The sequence below is a fragment of the Papio anubis genome, chromosome 13 (genome assembly GCF_008728515.1).
Source record: "Papio anubis isolate 15944 chromosome 13, Panubis1.0, whole genome shotgun sequence".
NCBI lineage: Eukaryota > Metazoa > Chordata > Mammalia > Primates > Cercopithecidae > Papio > Papio anubis.
Window position 1 is genome coordinate 87,191,416 of NC_044988.1, and position 19,815 is coordinate 87,211,230.

The 19,815-nt window shown below is 38.5% G+C and overlaps 1 protein-coding gene and 1 non-coding gene across 5 annotated transcripts; one reads left to right on the forward strand and one right to left on the reverse strand.

The window, feature by feature from the left end:
- The first annotated feature begins 218 nt into the window (after positions 1 to 218).
- Positions 219 to 18,212, forward strand: TLR4 (toll like receptor 4). Of its 4 annotated transcripts, XM_017949600.3 has the most exons (4): positions 226 to 613; positions 4,221 to 4,342; positions 4,595 to 4,761; positions 9,609 to 18,212. In XM_017949600.3, the coding sequence occupies exons 3-4, from the start codon at positions 4,622 to 4,624 to the stop codon at positions 11,827 to 11,829; spliced, it is 2,361 nt and encodes a 786-aa protein (XP_017805089.2). In that variant the 5' UTR covers positions 226 to 613; positions 4,221 to 4,342; positions 4,595 to 4,621; the 3' UTR covers positions 11,830 to 18,212. The 4 variants fall into 4 exon arrangements, with proteins under 4 accessions (XP_021782906.2, XP_017805089.2, XP_003911358.2 ...); XM_003911309.5 differs by lacking the exon at positions 4,221 to 4,342 and having other exon boundaries at positions 233 to 613; XM_021927214.2 differs by lacking the exons at positions 4,221 to 4,342; positions 4,595 to 4,761 and having other exon boundaries at positions 219 to 613.
- On the reverse strand, positions 4,018 to 4,124 carry LOC116270211. The gene has a single exon (XR_004178126.1). It is a non-coding gene; the product is annotated as a U6 spliceosomal RNA (small nuclear RNA).
- Positions 18,213 to 19,815: the final 1,603 nt, after the last annotated feature.

Genomic DNA, 19,815 nt, shown 5'->3' on the forward strand with positions numbered 1-19,815 from the left:
TAAATCTCTGTGGTTTAAGCCACCCAGTCTGTAGTAATTCATTATGGCAGCCCCAGCAAACTAATACAAATAGTGTTTCCACAGCTGAAACAAAACTGGAAAATCACCATCATCCTAGAGAGTTGCAAGGGCTATTTTAACAGCATCTGATGGTTTTCCTAAATTCGCCAAGCCCAGACAGAGGTCAGATGACTTCCTGGGATAAAAGCCAACTAGCTTCCTCTTGCTGTTTGTTTAGCCACTGGTCTGCAGGCGTTTTCTTCTTCTCCTTCTAACTTCCTCTCCTGTGACAAAAGAGATAACTATTAGACAAACAAAAGTCCAGAATGCTAAGGTTGCAACTTTCACTTCCTCTCACCCTTTAGCCCAGAACTGCTTTGAATGTACCAATTGCTGTGGGGCACCGGCTTGAGGAAGAGAAGACACCAGTGCCTCAGAAACTGCCCGGTGAAACGGTGATAGCGAGCCACGCGTTCACAGGGCCACTGTCGCTCACAGAAGCAGTGAGGATGATGCCAGGATGACGTCTGCCTTGCGCCTGGCTGGGACTCTGATCCCAGCCATGGCCTTCCTCTCCTGCGTGAGACCAGAAAGCTGGGAGCCCTGCGTGGAGGTATGTGGCTGGAGTCAGCACCTCTGAACTCTCCCTCACTTCTGCCCAGAACTTCTCACTGTGTGCCCTGGTTTATTTTTGCAAAAAAGAGTTAAATTACCTTAAAGACTCAAGAAGCCACAGAGATCAAGTAATTCATTGTTAAAGGGCACTAAAGGCAACTAATGGGGGTTTGTTCCATTTGGAGATTTTGAGTGCTAACAAGTTTGTTCCATTTGGAGATTTTGAGTGCATTAGGTTACGTAGATCTGCGTAAGGTCCCTGCTCTGCTACCTTGTGGCTGTGTGAAAAAATCATCAAACCTGTCTAAGACTAGCTTTCGCATCTATAAGAGAATTATATTACCTTCTTCACCAGAGAATAAACAGACTGCTTCAGTGTCATTTCTTCCCACTGGTGGTCTTTACACTCAGCTTCAAGCAGTCCCCCTGCTCCTGTCAATCTCAGGAAGAAGATGGCTTTTGTGTGTGTGTCTCTACAGAAAGAACTTTCTAAGTGGGTGTCAGACTTCTGTATGCAGTCATATAGTTTAGTCCAGAGGATGAAAAAAATAAGAGAATGAAAAAGGAAAGGAGAGAGAGAGAAGAAAAAAGCAAGAGGGAAATATGTATAATATCAGCTATTGCAACAGTTTGTTTTTTGGTGAAATACCAATCAGCTGGTTGATAATCTTATTCATGATGGATCTTTTTTGTTTTTCCCCTGCACAGACTTCACAGTTGCTTTAGAAACCCATAGTAGAGCCGAACAGCTAAGAAAATGATTTACAGTGAGGCAGGGTCAGAAACTCAAGAGAGGCAAAGCCAGCTGCAGTCCTGAAGTTGAGGATATGGGAGAAAATCAAGTAATATTTAGCAAAGACTAATTCATTATCTCAAAGCCATCCCTTCCCTCAATTCCCTGCCCATAGTCCTCCTCCTTGTCTTCTTCTCTGTATCCCTCTGCTGTTAGGTTAGTGGAGATAGATTTTCTAATTAGGCTCACTGCGAGATAAAACCACAGCCAACCTTGACTTCTTCTTTTTCCCCATGTACGATTTCCTGTAAGTCCCTGAAGCCTGTCCATACCTGCCCATCCCCTTCTTGCCACTGTACGGCAGGCCCTCATTTCCCCTGGCGTTGACTCTTACACAGTGACTGCTTTCCTGATTCCAGTCTTCTTCCTTTAATTCATTCTGCACGTTCTTGTTTGTTATGTATTTGCATTTGTTGTTATTATTTTTCCTTAAGCTTTGATCTAACAAATTATCTCCTTAAAAACTTTTGATAACTCTCCATTGCCATTAGGACAGGTTTCTACCACAGGGCCTTTGCACTGGCTATTTCTTCTACCTAGAATGCTAGATCAGTGCTATCCAATGGCAATATTATGTGAACCACATATGTACTTTTAAAGTTTTTAGTAGCCTCATTAAAAAAAGAAACAAGTGAATTTAATATTTTTATTTAACTTAGCATATTTAAAATAATGTTTAAAATTTTAATATATATTTACCTATTACTGATATTTTACATTCCTTGTTTGGTACTAAATCTGGAATTTAGTATATATTTTACATTTACCATGCATCTCAATTTAGACTATTCACGTTTCTTGTGTTTAATAACTGTGTATGGCAAGTGACTACCATATTGGTCAGTGCAGCCCTGGTCATTTTCATGGTTTAATCACTCCAGATTTCTGCTTACATGTCCCCTCCTCAGGGCAGTCTTCCTTGATTGCCCCATGTTGAGCTCTCCAGCCTCACTTATTTGCCTCAAATTCCCTTTTATTGCTTTTTTTTTTTTTCCGGAGCACAACATTTTATATTTTTGTTTGTTTATTTTCTCTCTCTTCCTTTGTAACGGAATTGGCAAGGACCACTATATTTCCAGTGGTCAGCACACAGTAGCCACTAAATTTATATGTGATAAATAATTGAAATAATTGCTGCAGGACAAAGTCTGAGGCCCTCCTGATCTGGTTTGCCCTCTTACTTAGGTTTCACCACTCCTACCACTCACCAGCTAATCTAAGTTTGTTTTCCACTCTTTCCATGTTCATGTTGTCCTCTCCTTACGACATGTTTTTTCCTCCCCTTTCCACATATCTAAACCTTACTCATCTTCCGAGACCCACTTTAACATCTTCCTTTTCTGGGAAGCCTTTCCTGAATACGGACTTGATCTCTGCTTTCTCTGAACCACAGGACAAATTTTCTAAGCCTATTTTACGGCCCCTTGAGACAGTATTAGCTTTGCTCCTATCTAAACTCTTACTCTAGACTGTGAGTCCATTGAAGTCTGGAGCCACATCGTATTTTTCTTTGTAATGCCCACAGCGCTTGGCAGAAAATGTCTACAATGTGGACTTAAGTAAACCTTCATTTAATCAGTTATTCAATCAGTTATTGATTCAGCAAATATTTATTGAGCATCAACCATTTGTCAGACACCATTCTGAGTGCCGAAGACAAAGCAGTGGGCAAACCCATTGAAACTTGCAATGGAGTACAGGAGATGAACAATCCGATGGCAACAATCACATAGACAACATAATGTTAGATGGTGGTGCATCCTGTGAAAGGGAATAAAAGAGGGCAAAGAAAGAGTGCCTGGCTCTGTTTCTATTAGGCAGTACTGTCTTTGAGGCTCCATGGCTTGTAACAGTTAAGCAGACATACAAATGAAGATCTGCATGTTTGAACTCTGACTTTGCGCATATTACTTCATCTCTTTGAATTTCCATTTTCCTCATCTTTAAAATGCTTAGTTGAAGATTAAGTGAAAGTATACAACAAACAAGAGCTATGCTGGCATATGGTAAGGGATTAATAATAGATAATAATAATTAATGTTAACATCTATTGATCACTTATACTGCAGTGGGCTTTTAAATAAGCTCTTTAAACACCTTATCTCATTTAATCCTTCAAACAGATTCTCCTGGTTTCAAACAACAGAAAACTACAATTAGCTGGCTTCTGCAAGGAATTTTGTCAGAGAAAATGAGAGCGTTCAGAAATTAGATGGGAGCGTTAGAGAATTAGGCTTACAAAAAGTGTGGGAAAGTAGGCTAGAAAGCAGCGTAAGAACGAAGACAGCATAAAGCACTTGACCTTATTCACTAGGTTCCACCATGGGAATCCATGCACTCTAAAGATTTCCCTCTATTTCTACAACAGGGGTCAATGAGCCAAGAAAAATAATGCAGCTGTCAAAATCCAGGCCATGACTAAGGAAGGTCTGGACATCTTGACTGCCAGACAGTCTCCCCGATGATGTGGGGTATTTAGAATGATACTGGATATTTTATTTAGTTTTTGTATTTCCAACTTTTATTTTAAGTTCAGTGGTACATGTGCAGAGCATTCAGGTTTGTTACATAGGTAAATGTGTGTCATGGTGATTTGCTGCATAGATCATGAAAATATGGAACGTGTCATGGATTTGTGTGTGATCCTTGTGCAGGGGCCATGCTAATCTTTTTTGTATGCTTCCAATTTTAGTATATGTGCTACTGCAGCAAGCACAATATTGGATATTTTAATACCTACATTTTACATCTGATAAAATGAGGCTCACTGAGGTTTTTCTTTTGTTTGTTTTGTTTTGTTTTGTTTTAAAAGACTTTGCCCTAAACCACACGGAATTGCTGGCATGAAACCCAGAGCTTTCAGACTCCGGAGCCTCAGCCCTTCACCCCTTGATTCCATTGCTTCTTGCTAAATGCTGCCATTTTATCACAGAGGTTAGAATGCTGAGCACATAGTATTTGCTCTTTACTTTCTAATCTAGATTAAGACATTTTATAAGTATGAATTGAGCGGATGGATGGATGGATAGATGGATGGAAGAATGGACAGATGGATGAAAAAAGGTCGACTGAATTTTGTGCTTGCACAAAAAGAGCCTCCCCGCCCCCGCACCATCTCTGGTCTAGGAGAGGGGAGTTGGGAGACTATGCAGTAAAGACACTTCATTTTGTGTGTAATCATTGCAGGTGGTTCCTAACATTACTTATCAATGCATGGAGCTGAATTTCTACAAAATCCCCGACAACATCCCCTTCTCAACCAAGAACCTGGACCTGAGCTTTAATCCCCTGAGGCATTTAGGCAGCTATAGCTTCCTCCGTTTTCCAGAACTGCAGGTGCTGGATTTATCCAGGTAATGAATGCACTTTTACATACTGCACAAGGTGAGATGTTCATTGTCCTATCATTTCATCATTGGAGTGGAAAGCTTGCTTGGTGGAGTCTCATCTGCATTCACTTATTCATTCATACAACAGATGTCTTATTAACTATATAACCTTGACCATGCTACCTCTATTCTTCAGGTCTCAATTTTCTCATCTGTGAAATAGGCAGTTGGCTAAGACAGCTTCTAAGGGAAATTCTAATTTTTAGGTTTTCTTTTAAGACAGGAGAGAAAATTAGCTTAAATTCTTTCACAAGTGGCTATTTTTTTTTTAAATTTATTTATTATTATTATACTTTAAGTTGTAGGGTACATGTGCATAACGTGCAGGTTTGTTACATATGTATACTTGTGCCATGTTGGTCTGCTGCACCCATCAACTCGTCATTTACATCAGGTATAACTCCCAATGCAATCCCTCCCCCCTCCCCCCTCCCCATGATAGGCCCCGGTGTGTGATGTTCCCCTTCCTGAGTCCAAGTGATCTCATTGTTCAGTTCCCACCTATGAGTGAGAACATGCGGTATTTGGTTTTCTGTTCTTGTGATAGTTTGCTAAGAATGATGGTTTCCAGCTGCATCCATGTCCCTACAAAGGACGCAAACTCATCCTTTTTTATGGCTGCATAGTATTCCATGGTGTATATGTGCCACATTTTCTAAATTCAAGATGGATTAGAGACTTAAATGTTAGACCTAATACCATAAAAATCCTAGAGGAAAACCTAGGTAGTACCATTCAGGACATAGGCATGGGCAAAGACTTCATGTCTAAAACACCAAAAGCAACGGCAGCAAAAGCTAAAATTGACAAATGGGATCTAATTAAACTAAAGAGCTTCTGCACAGCAAAAGAAACTACCATCAGAGTGAACAGGCAACCTACAGAATGGGAGAAAATTTTTGCAATCTACTCATCTGACAAAGGGCTAATATCCAGAACCTACAAAGAACTCCAACAAATTTACAAGAAAAAAACAAACAACCCCATCAAAAAGTGGGCAAAGGATATGAACAGACATTTCTCAAAAGAAGACATTCATACAGCCAACAGACATATGAAAAAATGCTCATCATCACTGGCCATCAGAGAAATGCAAATCAAAACCACAATGAGATACCATCTCACACCAGTTAGAATGGCGATCATTAAAAAGTCAGGAAACAACAGGTGCTGGAGAGGATGTGGAGAAATAGGAACACTTTTACACTGTTGGTGGGATTGTAAACTAGTTCAACCATTATGGAAAACAGTATGGCGATTCCTCAAGGATCTAGAACTAGATGTACCATATGACCCAGCCATCCCATTACTGGGGATATACCCAAAGGATTATAAATCATGCTGTTATAAAGACACATGCACACGTATGTTTATTGCAGCACTATTCACAATAGCAAAGACTTGGAATCAACCCAAATGTCCATCAGTGACAGATTGGACAAGTGGCTATTTATTGACTACTTACTATATGTTGTACACTCTGCAAGAAGACAGGCATATATTGATATATAACACACAGCCCCTGTTGTTAAGGAGGCATATCTTCTTGAAAGAGTTAATACCTTAAAGTCCTGGGTATGGTCCTGGGTACATAGCATATTTTCAACACATTTTAATTACGATTTTTTGGATCTTGAAGCTGATATAAATATAGCAATATATAACAATAGGTGATAAACTATATCTAAACTAAAGGTAACAAATTGTATTTTTCAGAAGAGGGACTTCTCTGTGGCGGGTAGTCAAGAAAGATTTCATAAACTGCATAAGATTCAAACAATGTCTAGAATATTAAAAGTAGGGTAGAGGATAGGGAATTAGGAAAAGACAAGTAATCCAAGGAGAAAGATGTCAAGATTAAAGGAAAACATCTGCTGTGGGCAGGGAATAGTGGCTAAGATTTTCTTTTCTGATGCAGGGAAGTATATCGTTTGTTGTGGCAGGTGAAACTGTCATCATGATATTTTAAGGGAACAAAATTCTAAAAGGGTTTTCATCATCGGGGCCTTATTTGCAAATCGAACTAGATAATGGAAATGTTCTCTGCAGTGGTTTGTAAAACATTTCAAAACATTTTACTTATTTTTTATTATAGAAATTATTGATAAAGACTAAGGTCACAATATGAAAATCCTTTTTAGAGCAGACATTTCTGTAGAAGAGTGAACATACGACCTATTATACCCTAACTTGGATAAAGGTAGGATAAAACAAAGCGGTAATGGAACAATTCAAAGGCAGTGGTATAGTGCATAGAGCCCTGTTGGGGTCAGAAGACTGGAGCCAAGTTTACCCCCAACGTTTATAACCATGTAACCTTAGGCATATCACTTCATCTCCCTTAGTCTTAGTTTTCATGTCTGATCAATGGAAATGATGCAACTTATCCTGCTGGATTAAATGTGATAATAAATATTAATATGCTGTATATATTTAAATTTTTATAAAGTATATTTTGTAAGCATAAAGTATTATTCTTACAGAATTTCATTCGTTTTTTTAAATAATTTCAACTTTTATTTTTATTCAGGGGGTTACATGGTTATATTGTGTGATACTGAGGTGTAGGGTACAGTTGATACCATTGCTCAGGTACTGAGCATAGTACCCAGTAGTTAGTTTTTCAACCCTTGCTGCTTTCTCTCTATCCCCTCTCTAGTAATCCCCAGGGTCTATTTTTGTCATCTTTATGTCCATGTGTACCCCATGTTTAGCTCCTACTTATAAAGTGAGAACCCATGGTATTTGACCTTCTGTTCCTTTGTTTATTTGTTTAGGATAATGGCTATCAGCTGAATCTATGCCATTATGTTCTAAATTTCAGTTTTCTGCATGAAAATTTTGTCACATACTCTATTAAGGTAGACCACCTCTGCCCCCCCCCCCCCTTTTTTTTCAAACAAGTAGTTTTTCACCAAACAATGTCTGTTATGTAATTCATCTTCAATCCACTAGATACCCAAGAAACTTGCCCCAGAAACCTTAAATCTGTGCTTATAGAGAGGCTAGCTTCCCTTCTAGCTAGCCCATAGGAGATTCTGAATTAGGGCAAGCACAAATAATAGCACAATAGACATCCTTTGCCTTTTCATACAGTGTTCACATACAATAACTCAACTAGTCTTGTAAGAATGCTTTGTGATAGATCAGGCAGCCTTCTTCCCCCATAGAAATCTATAATATATATGTATGTTTCTTTTTATAGATGAAGAAACTGAAGCTTGAATAATTTAAGTGACTTATATACATTATCATTGCTTGTTAGCCACAGACCAAAGATTTAAGTTCACATCTCCAGAATCCAACTTAATTGTTCTCTTTGTCTTAATACTCTACTTCTCTAAAGTGACTATCACCAATGTAATGATATAGAGATACAGCAAGACCCTTTAATTCTTGCCTGATGTATACAGCAATGCAGAGATAGAATGATGGGCTGTAAAAATCATATAATTGAAAGAGAGAACTTCAAAAATAATCAAGTTCAGCTGTTTGATTTATAAATGTGATTACTAAAACCTAGAGAGGAAAAGAGGTATTCAAGATCACCCAGTAGGAGAGCACTGCAGAAGCACCAAACCCAAGCTCTTTTGTCCACTCTTCCAGTGTTCTTTCTAGTATACTGCTTATCCTTTATCTAGTTACCAATAAATAACAAAAGCTTGGACCACAATGCTTTTATTATCTAGGAAACTCCTGAAGAGGCTAAAATGGGTGGGGAATATTGTAAATGTAATTCAGACTGGATCAAGAAAGAACTTATTTGTACGTTGTAATTGACAAGCACCTGCAATGACAAAGGAATTTATCATTTATCGTGATGGCTTGCTGTTTGCTGGCTGCATCAAGGCCCTATCTCTAGGACATGTCTCTGAACATTGTATGTAGGATGGCTTTCATTTCTCTTGGGATAAAATTCAAAACCCTTCATCTGGGTGGTAAACCTCTGCCTAATTGGAAATCTTCTTTCTCCACAACTCCATATTGTACACTCCAATTTCATCTCTGTACTCCAACCATGGAAGCTATTTGTCATGATTACTCTGTGTGTCATTTTTTGCTGTCAACCTTGGGGCTTTTGTGTTTGCTGTTCACTTCACCTCCTTTTATCGTTAACTTCTACTCATCTTTCAATTTTCAACTTAAGTGTTCTCAGAGAAGCCTACTTTGATTCTCTTGGTCCACAACAGTTCTCTGGATGTGAACTCTTATAGCACATGATTTTCACTTTTTTTCACAAAACTCGCTCCTATCACAGGTTACAAACATTTACCTCTGATAACAACAACTTTCAAGTATCGAGCTATCATATATGCACTTTTCATAAACATTAAGAGTATCCGTGACACTTATGTGTAATTTTTCGTATCTCTGAAATTGATATTTACTAGTCATTTATCTTGGCTAACAACTAACAACTATCCATATTATCTGTACCAATCAGATGTATAATCACAATTTTGTGTGACAGAAAATGGCTAAACTTGATCCAAGGCTATTACATGCTTTATCAACTGCACAATCTTTATATATGTCAATTATTGACGTTTAACTGATTTCCTTCTTATGGATTTTCTCCTCTGCTTATCATGTATGCCTAACATGACAAAAAAGAGCCTATCATTGCAGCCAGTATGACAATACTCAATCTGTGGGGCTTCTTATTTGCTCATGCCATCATCATCTGTCCTGCCTTATGTCTTTGACCCATCACATCCCGTATGAAGAACTGGATGACTAGGATTAATATTCTATTTTAGGTCCTTATTCAGCAGAAATGTTATATAATCAATGTATTTTTATTCCTGTAGGTGTGAAATCCAGACAATTGAAGATGGGGCATATCAGAGCCTAAGCCACCTCTCCACCTTAATATTGACAGGAAACCCCATCCAGAGTTTAGCCCTGGGAGCCTTTTCTGGACTATCAAGTTTACAGAAGCTGGTGGCTGTGGAGACAAATCTAGCATCTCTAGAGAACTTCCCCATTGGACATCTCAAAACTTTGAAAGAACTTAATGTGGCTCACAATCTTATCCAGTCTTTCAAATTACCTGAGTATTTTTCTAATCTGACCAATCTAGAGCACTTGGACCTTTCCAGTAACAAGATTCAAAATATTTATTGCAAAGACTTGCAGGTTCTACATCAAATGCCCCTACCCAATCTCTCTTTAGACCTGTCCCTGAACCCTATAAACTTTATCCAACCAGGTGCATTTAAAGAAATTAGGCTTCATAAGCTGACTTTGAGAAGTAATTTTGATGATTTAAATGTAATGAAAACTTGTATTCAAGGTCTGGCTGGTTTAGAAGTCCATCGTTTGGTTCTGGGAGAATTTAGAAATGAAAGAAACTTGGAAGAGTTTGACAAATCTGCTCTGGAGGGATTGTGCAATTTGACCATTGAAGAATTCCGATTAACATACTTAGACTACTACCTCGATAATATTATTGACTTATTTAATTGTTTGGCAAATGCTTCTTCATTTTCCCTGGTGAGTGTGAATATTAAAAGGGTAGAAGACTTTTCTTATAATTTCAGATGGCAACATTTAGAATTAGTTAACTGTAAATTTGAACAGTTTCCCACATTGGAACTCGAATCTCTCAAAAGGCTTACTTTCACTGCCAACAAAGGTGGGAATGCCTTTTCAGAAGTTGATCTACCAAGCCTTGAGTTTCTAGATCTCAGTAGAAATGGCTTGAGTTTCAAAGGTTGCTGTTCTCAAAGTGATTTTGGGACAACCAGCCTAAAGTATTTAGATCTGAGCTTCAATGATGTTATTACCATGGGTTCAAACTTCTTGGGCTTAGAACAACTAGAACATCTGGATTTCCAGCATTCCAATTTGAAACAGATGAGTCAATTTTCAGTATTCCTATCACTCAGAAACCTCATTTACCTTGACATTTCTCATACTCACACCACAGTTGCTTTCAATGGCATCTTCGATGGCTTGCTCAGTCTCAAAGTCTTAAAAATGGCTGGCAATTCTTTCCAGGAAAACTTCCTTCCAGATATCTTCACAGATCTGAAAAACTTGACCTTCCTGGACCTCTCTCAGTGTCAACTGGAGCAGTTGTCTCCAACAGCATTTGACACACTCAACAAGCTTCAGGTACTAAATATGAGCCACAACAACTTCTTTTCATTGGATGTGTTTCCTTATAAGTGTCTGCCCTCCCTCCAGGTTCTCGATTACAGTCTCAATCACATAATGACTTCCAAAAACCAGGAACCTCAGCATTTTCCAAGTAGTCTAGCTTTCTTAAATCTTACTCAGAATGACTTTGCTTGTACTTGTGAACACCAGAGTTTCCTGCAGTGGATCAAGGACCAGAGGCAGCTCTTGGTGGAAGCTGAACGAATGGAATGTGCAACACCTTCAGATAAACAGGGCATGCCGGTGCTGAGTGTGAATATTACCTGTCAGATGAATAAGACCATCATTGGTGTGTCTGTGTTCAGTGTGCTTGTGGTATCTGTTGTAGCAGTTCTGGTCTATAAGTTCTATTTTCACCTGATGCTTCTTGCTGGCTGCATAAAGTATGGTAGAGGTGAAAACATCTATGATGCCTTTGTTATCTACTCAAGCCAGGATGAGGACTGGGTAAGGAATGAGCTAGTAAAGAATTTAGAAGAAGGGGTGCCTCCCTTTCAGCTCTGCCTTCACTACAGAGACTTTATTCCCGGTGTGGCCATTGCTGCAAACATCATCCATGAAGGTTTCCATAAAAGCCGAAAGGTGATTGTTGTGGTGTCCCAGCACTTCATCCAGAGCCGCTGGTGTATCTTTGAATATGAGATTGCTCAGACCTGGCAGTTTCTGAGCAGTCGTGCAGGCATAATCTTCATTGTCCTGCAGAAGGTGGAGAAGACCCTGCTCAGGCAGCAGGTGGAGCTGTACCGCCTTCTCAGCAGGAACACTTACCTGGAGTGGGAGGACAGTGTCCTAGGGCAGCACATCTTCTGGAGACGACTCAGAAAAGCCCTGTTGGATGGCAGATCGTGGAATCCAGAAGAACAGTAGGTACAGGATGCAATTAGCAAGAAGCAACAACTATCTGAAGAGGAAAAATAAAAAACTCCTGAGGCATTTCTTGCCCAGCTGGGCCCAACACTCGTTCAGTTAATAAGTATTAAATGCTGGCACATGCCAGGCCTTATGCTAAGGGCAAGTCATTCCATGGTGCACAAGATATGTGGGGTTGCTAATCTCAAGGAGCTTCCAGTGCAGAGGGAATACATGCTAGATTAAAATACAGAGCCTTTCAGGTGGGCGTTTCAACCAACTCAGCCAAGAAACCTATGACAGAGAAAGTCATTTCAACTCTTACCTCATCACGTTGAATAAAGACAGAGAAAGCAGAAAGAGACATTGTTCTTCTCCTGAGTCTTTTGAATGGAAATTATATTATGTATTATGTTATAGCCATCATAAAACCATTTTGGTAGTTTTGACTGAACTGGGTGTTCACTTTTTCCTTTTTGATTGAATACAATTTAAATTCTGCTTGATGACTTCAGTGGGCTCCTGATGCAAGATGCCCCTTCAATTTTAAGTCAGTCTCCTTACAGAGGTTAAGGTCTAGTGGCTAATTCCTAAGGAAACCTGATTAACACATGCCCACAACCATCCTGGTCATTCTCGAGCATGTTCTGTTTTTTCACTAATCACCCCTGATAAATTTTTATTTTTATATATCAAGTTTTCATTTTTTTATGTCTTGCCTATAAGCCAATATCATAAAGAAGGTTGTTTGAGACCTGCTTCAAATATCCACATTTATTTAATCACTATTTTTCAAGGAAGTATGTAAAGTACATTCTGTCACTTTGTCACTCGATGTCATTGCAAAGTTATTGCCTACTAAGTTATGACTGTCTGAAAGCAGCATTGCAATAATTTGTTTAAAGGGGGCACTTTTTTTAACAGGGGAAGAAATTTTCTGCTTCCTGTTCTTATCATGGACAATTTGGGTTAGAGGCAGGAAGGAAGTGGGATGACCTCAGGAGGTCACTTTTTCTTGATTCCAGAAACATGGACTGATAAACCTGGGGTGACCTCATGAAATGAGTTGCAGCAGAAGTCTATTTTGTTTTTTCAGAACAAGTGATGTTTGATGGATCTCTGAATCTCTGCAGAGAGACATAGAGGGCTGGGATCCCTCCTGTGTACCCTCTTCACTGCCAGGAGAACTGCTTGTGAAGGGATTCAAGGCAGGAAGTATACACTGCTGTTTCCTGTTGGGCAATGCTCCCTGACTACATTTTGGAAAGAGTGGATGTTATCATTGAGAAAACAATGTGTCTGGAATTAATGGGATTCATATAAAGAAGGTTCCCAGAAAACAATGTTCATCCAGCTTCCCCAGAAACAGAACATTCAAGAAAAGGACAATGAGGATGTCATCAGGGAAATGAAAATAAAAACCACAATGAGATATCACCTTATACCAGGTAGAGTGGCTACTATTAAAAAAAAAAAAAATGAAGTGTCATCAAGGATATAGAGAAATTGGAACCCTTCTACACTGTTAGAGGGAGTGGAAAATGATATAGCCATTGTGAAAAACAGTATGGAGTTTTCTCAAAAATTAAAAATAGAACTACTATATGATCCAGCAATCTCACTTCTGTATATATACCCAAAATAATTGAAATCAGAATTTCAAGAAAATATTTACACTCCCATGTTCATTGCAGCACTGTTCACAATCACTGTTTCCAAAGTTATGGAAACAACCCAAATTTCCATTGAAAAATAAATGGACAAAGAAAATGTGCATACATATACAATGGGATATTATTCAGCCTAAAAAAGGGGGAATCCTACGATTTATGACAACATGAATAAAACTGGAGGCCATTATGCTATGTAAAATAAGCAAGTAACAGAAAGACAAACACTGCCTGATTTCACTTATATGAGGTTCTAAAATAGTCAAACTCATAGAAGCGAGAATAGGACAGTGGTTCCTAGGGAAAAGGAGGAAGGGAGAAATGAAGAAATAGGGAGTTGTCTAATTGGTATAAAATTATAGTATGCAAGATGAATTAGCCCTAAAGATCAGCTGTATAGCAGAGTTCCTATAATTAACAATAGTGTATTATGCACTTAACATTTTGTTAAGAGGTTAGATCTCATGTTAAGTGTTCTTACCATATATATATACACAAAGAAGCTTTTGGAGGTGATGGATATATTTATTACCTTGATTGTGGTGATGGTTTCACAGGTATGTGAAACTATGTCTAAACTCATCAAATTATATACATTAAATATATGCAGTTTTATAATATCAATTATATCTGAATGAAGTTATAAAAAAGAAAAGACAACAAAATTCAGTTGTCAAAACTGGAAATATGACCACACTCAGAAGTGTTTGTTACTGAGTGTTTCGGAGTGTGTTTGGTTTGAGCAGGTCTAGGGTGATTGAGCATCCCTGGGTGTGTTTCTATGTCTCATGTACTAGTGGAAGTAGATGTGTGCATTTGTGCACATCTCCCTGTGTATCCTCATCAGGGCTGTATGTATTTGAAAGTGTGTGTCTCCATGATCATATCTGTATAGTAGAGAGTGTGATTCTATTTCTTGAAGAATACATCCATTTGAAGTGGATGTCTATGGCTGTTTGAGATGGGTTCTCTACTCTTGTGCTTGTACAGCAGTCTCCCCTTATCTCATATGCTTGGTGGATATGTTATTAGACCCCAAGTGGGTCTCTGAGACCCCAGATGGTACCAAACCTCATATATGCAATATGTTTTCCTATACACAAATAGCTAAGATAAAGTTCATTTTCTGAATTAGGCACAGTAAGAGATTAACAACAACTAATAATAAAATTGAATAGTTACAATAATATATTGTAATAAAAATTATGTGAATGTGATCTCTTTCTTTCTCGCTGTCTCTCTCAAAATATCTTACTGAACTGTACTCACCTATTTTCAGATGATAACTGACCACAAAACCTGGGAAAGTGAAACTGTGGATAAGTGAGGAACTAACATACATACATGATTGTTTGTCTATAGATGTATGCATCAATTTCTTAGTATGCTTGAAAATGTGTGATTTTGTGTATATCCATGCTACATGTAAGTGTGGTTCTATTTGTATTTGAATACGAATTCTGCATAAATGTGTTTATTCAAGCAAATGTACAAGGCTCTGAGAAGGAAGATCAACATACAACTTGGAGTATTTCAGGGCTGAAATATTCCAAGGCTGACATTGGCCTTCTTCCTGTCAGTTCCCTCTCCCAGATGGAAATTCTAGAAATGGCAGGTGAGGTGGACAAGAAGGGAAAGAAATTATATGCATAGAACAGAAGGAGAAGAAAGAGTAAAGTCAGGCATCAGACAGCCTCTTTGTAGCTCTTTAAATCCTCTGGATTTAAGAGGGATGAAGGGTGGAATAAGCAAAAATTAATGCCAATTATAATGCCTTAAATTTGTGTGATCTCTTACAACTTGAAACATATTCACAAAACTATAACCACATTTGAATATCGCATTAGCTGAGTGAGGTAGCAAATCAATAATTAATTTTTCCATTTTATTGATGGGAAAGCTGAAGTTCGATGAAGTAAATTTGTCAATAGGCCACAGAGTAGGAAAGTGACAAAACCTGAGCCTGGGCCTCCAGGTCACTCAAGGACACTTTCTTTCTTCCACACCCAATTGCTTCGTGCTTAAAGTTGACAAAACAGGAAGTGAAACTCCTGCAGTTTTCTGTGTGGTTGACACTAGTCAAGGGTTTCTCAACTGAAGCCATGAATCATTAAGCCAATACATATGCATATATGTTATACACACCAAATGATTCATTTATAACCCTATCTTTCCATAAAGGACTTGAAGGAGCTTCAAACAAGGGATACGTGAACAATAGGGTGAATCAATAATAAGTAGAAAATCTGGACATAGAACAAAAAGAGGAGAGAAAGACACCGAGAATGAGCATTAACACAGTGCTTTCCACTTTTCTGGTGTTTTGCGTAGTGTGGCTTTTGGAGAAAGTCAAAACTCAGATTCACTACTTATCAACTGTGTGCCTTGGCTCCACTTCTCTGAGTCTACTTAGCTCAAACGTAAAATGAGAATAGAAATATGACTTTGTAACGTTTCTCTAAGGATTGAAAATCATGTATTATGTTCAATACAGGGACACTGTCCTTATGGGTGAGTACTCCTCTAAGACTTTATAAAGAGGGCACTAGGAGAAGCACTGGGAGGTCTTCTCAGTAACAGCACTAAAGTAATTGCTGCTTTTCCAGCCTGTGGAACCACAGAAGTGACTGTAAGTAAAATTAAGCATTTCTTTCTGATTCGGTCTCGACTCATGGGATTGTCAGACCCCAGTCTTCTTCCGGACTCTATAAACTTTTTAGAAAGCATCAGCAGGCTCCTGGAGAGGCTTAAATGAACTCACACAGTATGTGACAATGAACTCCCTGGAAGAGTGAAAACCGAAGTCTAAGCCAGTGTCTCCATTTACTTGTGTGATTGTGGGAAAGTCACTGAAATGCTTTGAGGCTCAGGTCTTAATACACGAAATGGAGGTAATAATACCTTGTTGGCAGACCTCACTTGGTTGAAATGATAATGTTGATAGTTACAATAGTTACATTTAATTGATGGATTGTTTTACGCAGGGGCTTTATTTGTGCTATCTCATTTAGTTTGTCACATCAATGAATTAGAAAGATACTAAAGTATTTCCAATTTACAAATGAGGAGTTTGAGTCTGGGAGCCATTCTATCATGTGTCCACTGTCACCTGCTCATTGGTGGCAGCACTGAGATTAGGTTCTAAGTCCACTTCCCTGCAGAGGCAGGGCTTCTAAATACTGTTCTATGCCAAGAGCACCCTGCTCTCACAAAATGCATAAAACTTCCTATCTCACCATTATAATTTTGACTGATATTAAACAAAGAGAAGTATTATTGTTATTACTTGTTTTTATTTATATTACAGCTGTAAGAGCCAGGAAAAATAAATAAAAGAGCTATGTGATTAAAGATTTTTTAACAGTGAACAAATCAGGCCCACTAGATGATGGCCTTTCTTTGAATAACATGCCTAGGCTTGCTCTATCATGTCTATAGTTGGTCTGACTTCCTGATGGGCATCACAGACTTGTGATTAAACACAGAGGTTATGGGGGAAGTTCCAAAAGCTTAGGACTTTCCCCAGATGGTTGGAATAAGATCACATACTCTGGCTGCCCCTATGGAGATCACCGAACTTTTCAACTCAAAGTACAATCTGTGGAGTAAATGGTTGATCAAAAGGAACCAACGATATTGAGCACCATGGATGATCATCTGATTGTTACTGCTACCTCGTGAGTTAAAGGCTACTCTTCTCACTTTAGAAATGAGAAAAGAGATGCCCAGAGAGGACAAGTAACTTGCTGTAGGTCACACAGCTTATATTAATCACGATAACATTTGCCACGCCTTCTGTATTTTTTTTTAAGTTGAAGCCTTTAGTGCATGCCTGGTACCATTTTAGTTTACTTTATTTAATTGTTAAAATGACCTTCTGATGCAGGTATTTGTAGCTTTGCCATTCCACAGATGAAGAAACTGAGATGAAAGGACTGACTTGTTCAATTGGAAGGAGTAGAATCAGGATATGAACTGGGGTTGGCCTGATTCTTGGGGCTGCATTCTTTCCATAACATAATTTCTTGCTGTGATGTCCTGGGCTACTCTGCCAGGGGTGGTTAGTGGAGTGAATGGAGAATAATTTAGACAAGGTCAGTAACTCCCATGCCATCTAGAAATTAAAAGTTTAAAAGGCAGAGTCTGCAACTCTCCTTGATTTCTACAGAAATAAAGATGATCCCTCCTGTGACAGTGCTAAGTGACAATTCTGAGTGTAAATGCGCTTTTTGGCGCAAATTGTCCTGTCCTAATAGTCTTGATTATAATTATAAAATAATGGGTTTCTGAAAGGCTGCAAGCAGTTCTGGGAATGGCAATAAGGGTTTAGAAACGACGTGATGTTTATGAGAGAAGTGTTTTGTTGAAAATTAAACTCACGTTTAGGAGAAAGGATTGTGTTGTATGCTCCCAGGAAACTATCTCACTATGTAATTAAATCAAAACTGGCCAGTTACCAATTTGAGCTTTTGACTCATACTAACAACACTCCATTTCCCATGGGCCAAGCAAGGCAGGACTGACCTGAAATAACCTAGCTTGACTCTATCCACAGCCATCCCAGGACCTTGCCCCTCTGTCTTTGTAGGGCTCAGCCATGAGATGCTAGTGCATGACCCTTCTTCCTGGGACTCTCCTTGTCTTTCCCTTTAGACTCTTTCTGGAAGGTCTCTTCACCTCCTCAGAAAGGAATAAGCACTCTTTCTATTTATGGGATTCCCTGGGAGACACTATATAAAAATAGAGTTAAAAAAATCTATTAAAAAAAAGACAACTTCATGTTGTTTCTACTCTGACTTCATTTTTTTAAAGATGGGTAACAAAGACTCTCTTCAAGGTTAGAAAATTTATTTTAATTTCTATAGATTTAGACAGTGAAAGTGCAGTGTTGTTACATGAATATATTGCATGATGCTTTAGTCTGGGCTGTTAGCATAACTATCATCTGAACAGTATACTTTGTACCTATTAGGTACTTTCTCATCCCTTAACCCCTTCCCACCTTTCTGAGTCTTCATTGTCTATTATTTCATTCTCCATGTCCATATCTACAAATTATTTAATTTCCACCCGTAAGCAAGAGCATGGATGGAACTGGAGAAAAGTATTTTCTATTCCAAGATCAGTTCTTAGATCTTGTGTCTCTAGATCACTTGCTCTCTCGCTTACATTTTTTCTGTCTTCTTTTAGTCTCCTTTTCAGCCTTCATTTTGACAAAGAATTCCAGGCAGTCTACATCTGATTTTATTTCAATAGAACTAATAAAATGGAAATCATATATGAAGAAGACAAAGTTGACCAGGTCCCAAACTCTCACTTGTAAAGAAATGCTTGGCTTAAGAAACACTTAAGGACTTTAATTCTACTATCTATGTGTCTGTGTATCTACGTACTAATTATCTACCTTTATGATCTTTATTGCTAGAAATTCTGGTTCAATATCAGAGGCTAGTCCTAAGGAATTTATATTTTAAAATATTCTCCCAGTAATTTTCATACACAGACAGTTTTGGGAATTACTGTTATAATGGAAAATGGAGAAGAACAACCCACATTTAATATGGTTATTGGTTTTGTTCATGAGATTTATTGCTAAGATTCATAATAGCCAAGGCAAGGTCAACAGGATGGAATATGGAATCATTCTTGTTAAAAAATAAAGGCATCTCATTGGTCAGATAATGTCTTTTTATTTTACACTGTATAGTTGATTCTTCTCAATCCCACTAGATCAAACTCTTTGGGATACTAGGATTGGCCTATTTGATGGTGAACTCACTACATCCATTTAGATGCTGTGTCCAGGCAATCATTTTAGTTCTCCTAGTTTCTATCTATTATGTTGTCAGTTTCCCTTGTTTATCCTCCTGGGTAGCTGACACCCCACATAAATGTATACCAGAAAAATGTTGTGGTCTTCTCTAAATTCTCTGAGGTATCTATTGTCAATGTGATGATGTTTTTTGTTTCCAGTCCAAAATATATCAAAGTAAAATTTAACTCCACTTTTACTAAGTATTCATCCTGCCGTGAGTACTAAGATTCCAAAAATGGCTTTCCCTAAAAATCACAGGATTTCCTTGCAAAGACTTGCTGGGCCACTGCCAGTCTTCCCAGAAACTCCTTTTTCCTTATCATTGAGGGGAATTGGGGAAGTGATCACTGACGGTTGAAATTCACCAGTTTTGGTCTTTAAACTGAGACCCTGAGTCTTCTGAGGAGTCTACTGCTCCCCAGTGGGAAATACCTGCTATCAAAATTTTCCTGCTTGCAAAGAGGACTTCTGAAATTAACGGCAGGGGATGAATATCTGGCTAGTGCTGTGCTCAGCTGA

Coding starts and splice junctions, on each gene's coding strand:
- TLR4 (XM_003911309.5), top strand. CDS start 521: ATGACGTCTGCCTTGCGCCTGGCTGGGACTCTGATCCCAGCCATGGCC. Junction 614..4,594: donor GCTGGGAGCCCTGCGTGGAG/GTATGTGGCTGG, acceptor TAATCATTGCAG/GTGGTTCCTAACATTACTTA. Junction 4,762..9,608: donor CAGGTGCTGGATTTATCCAG/GTAATGAATGCA, acceptor TTATTCCTGTAG/GTGTGAAATCCAGACAATTG.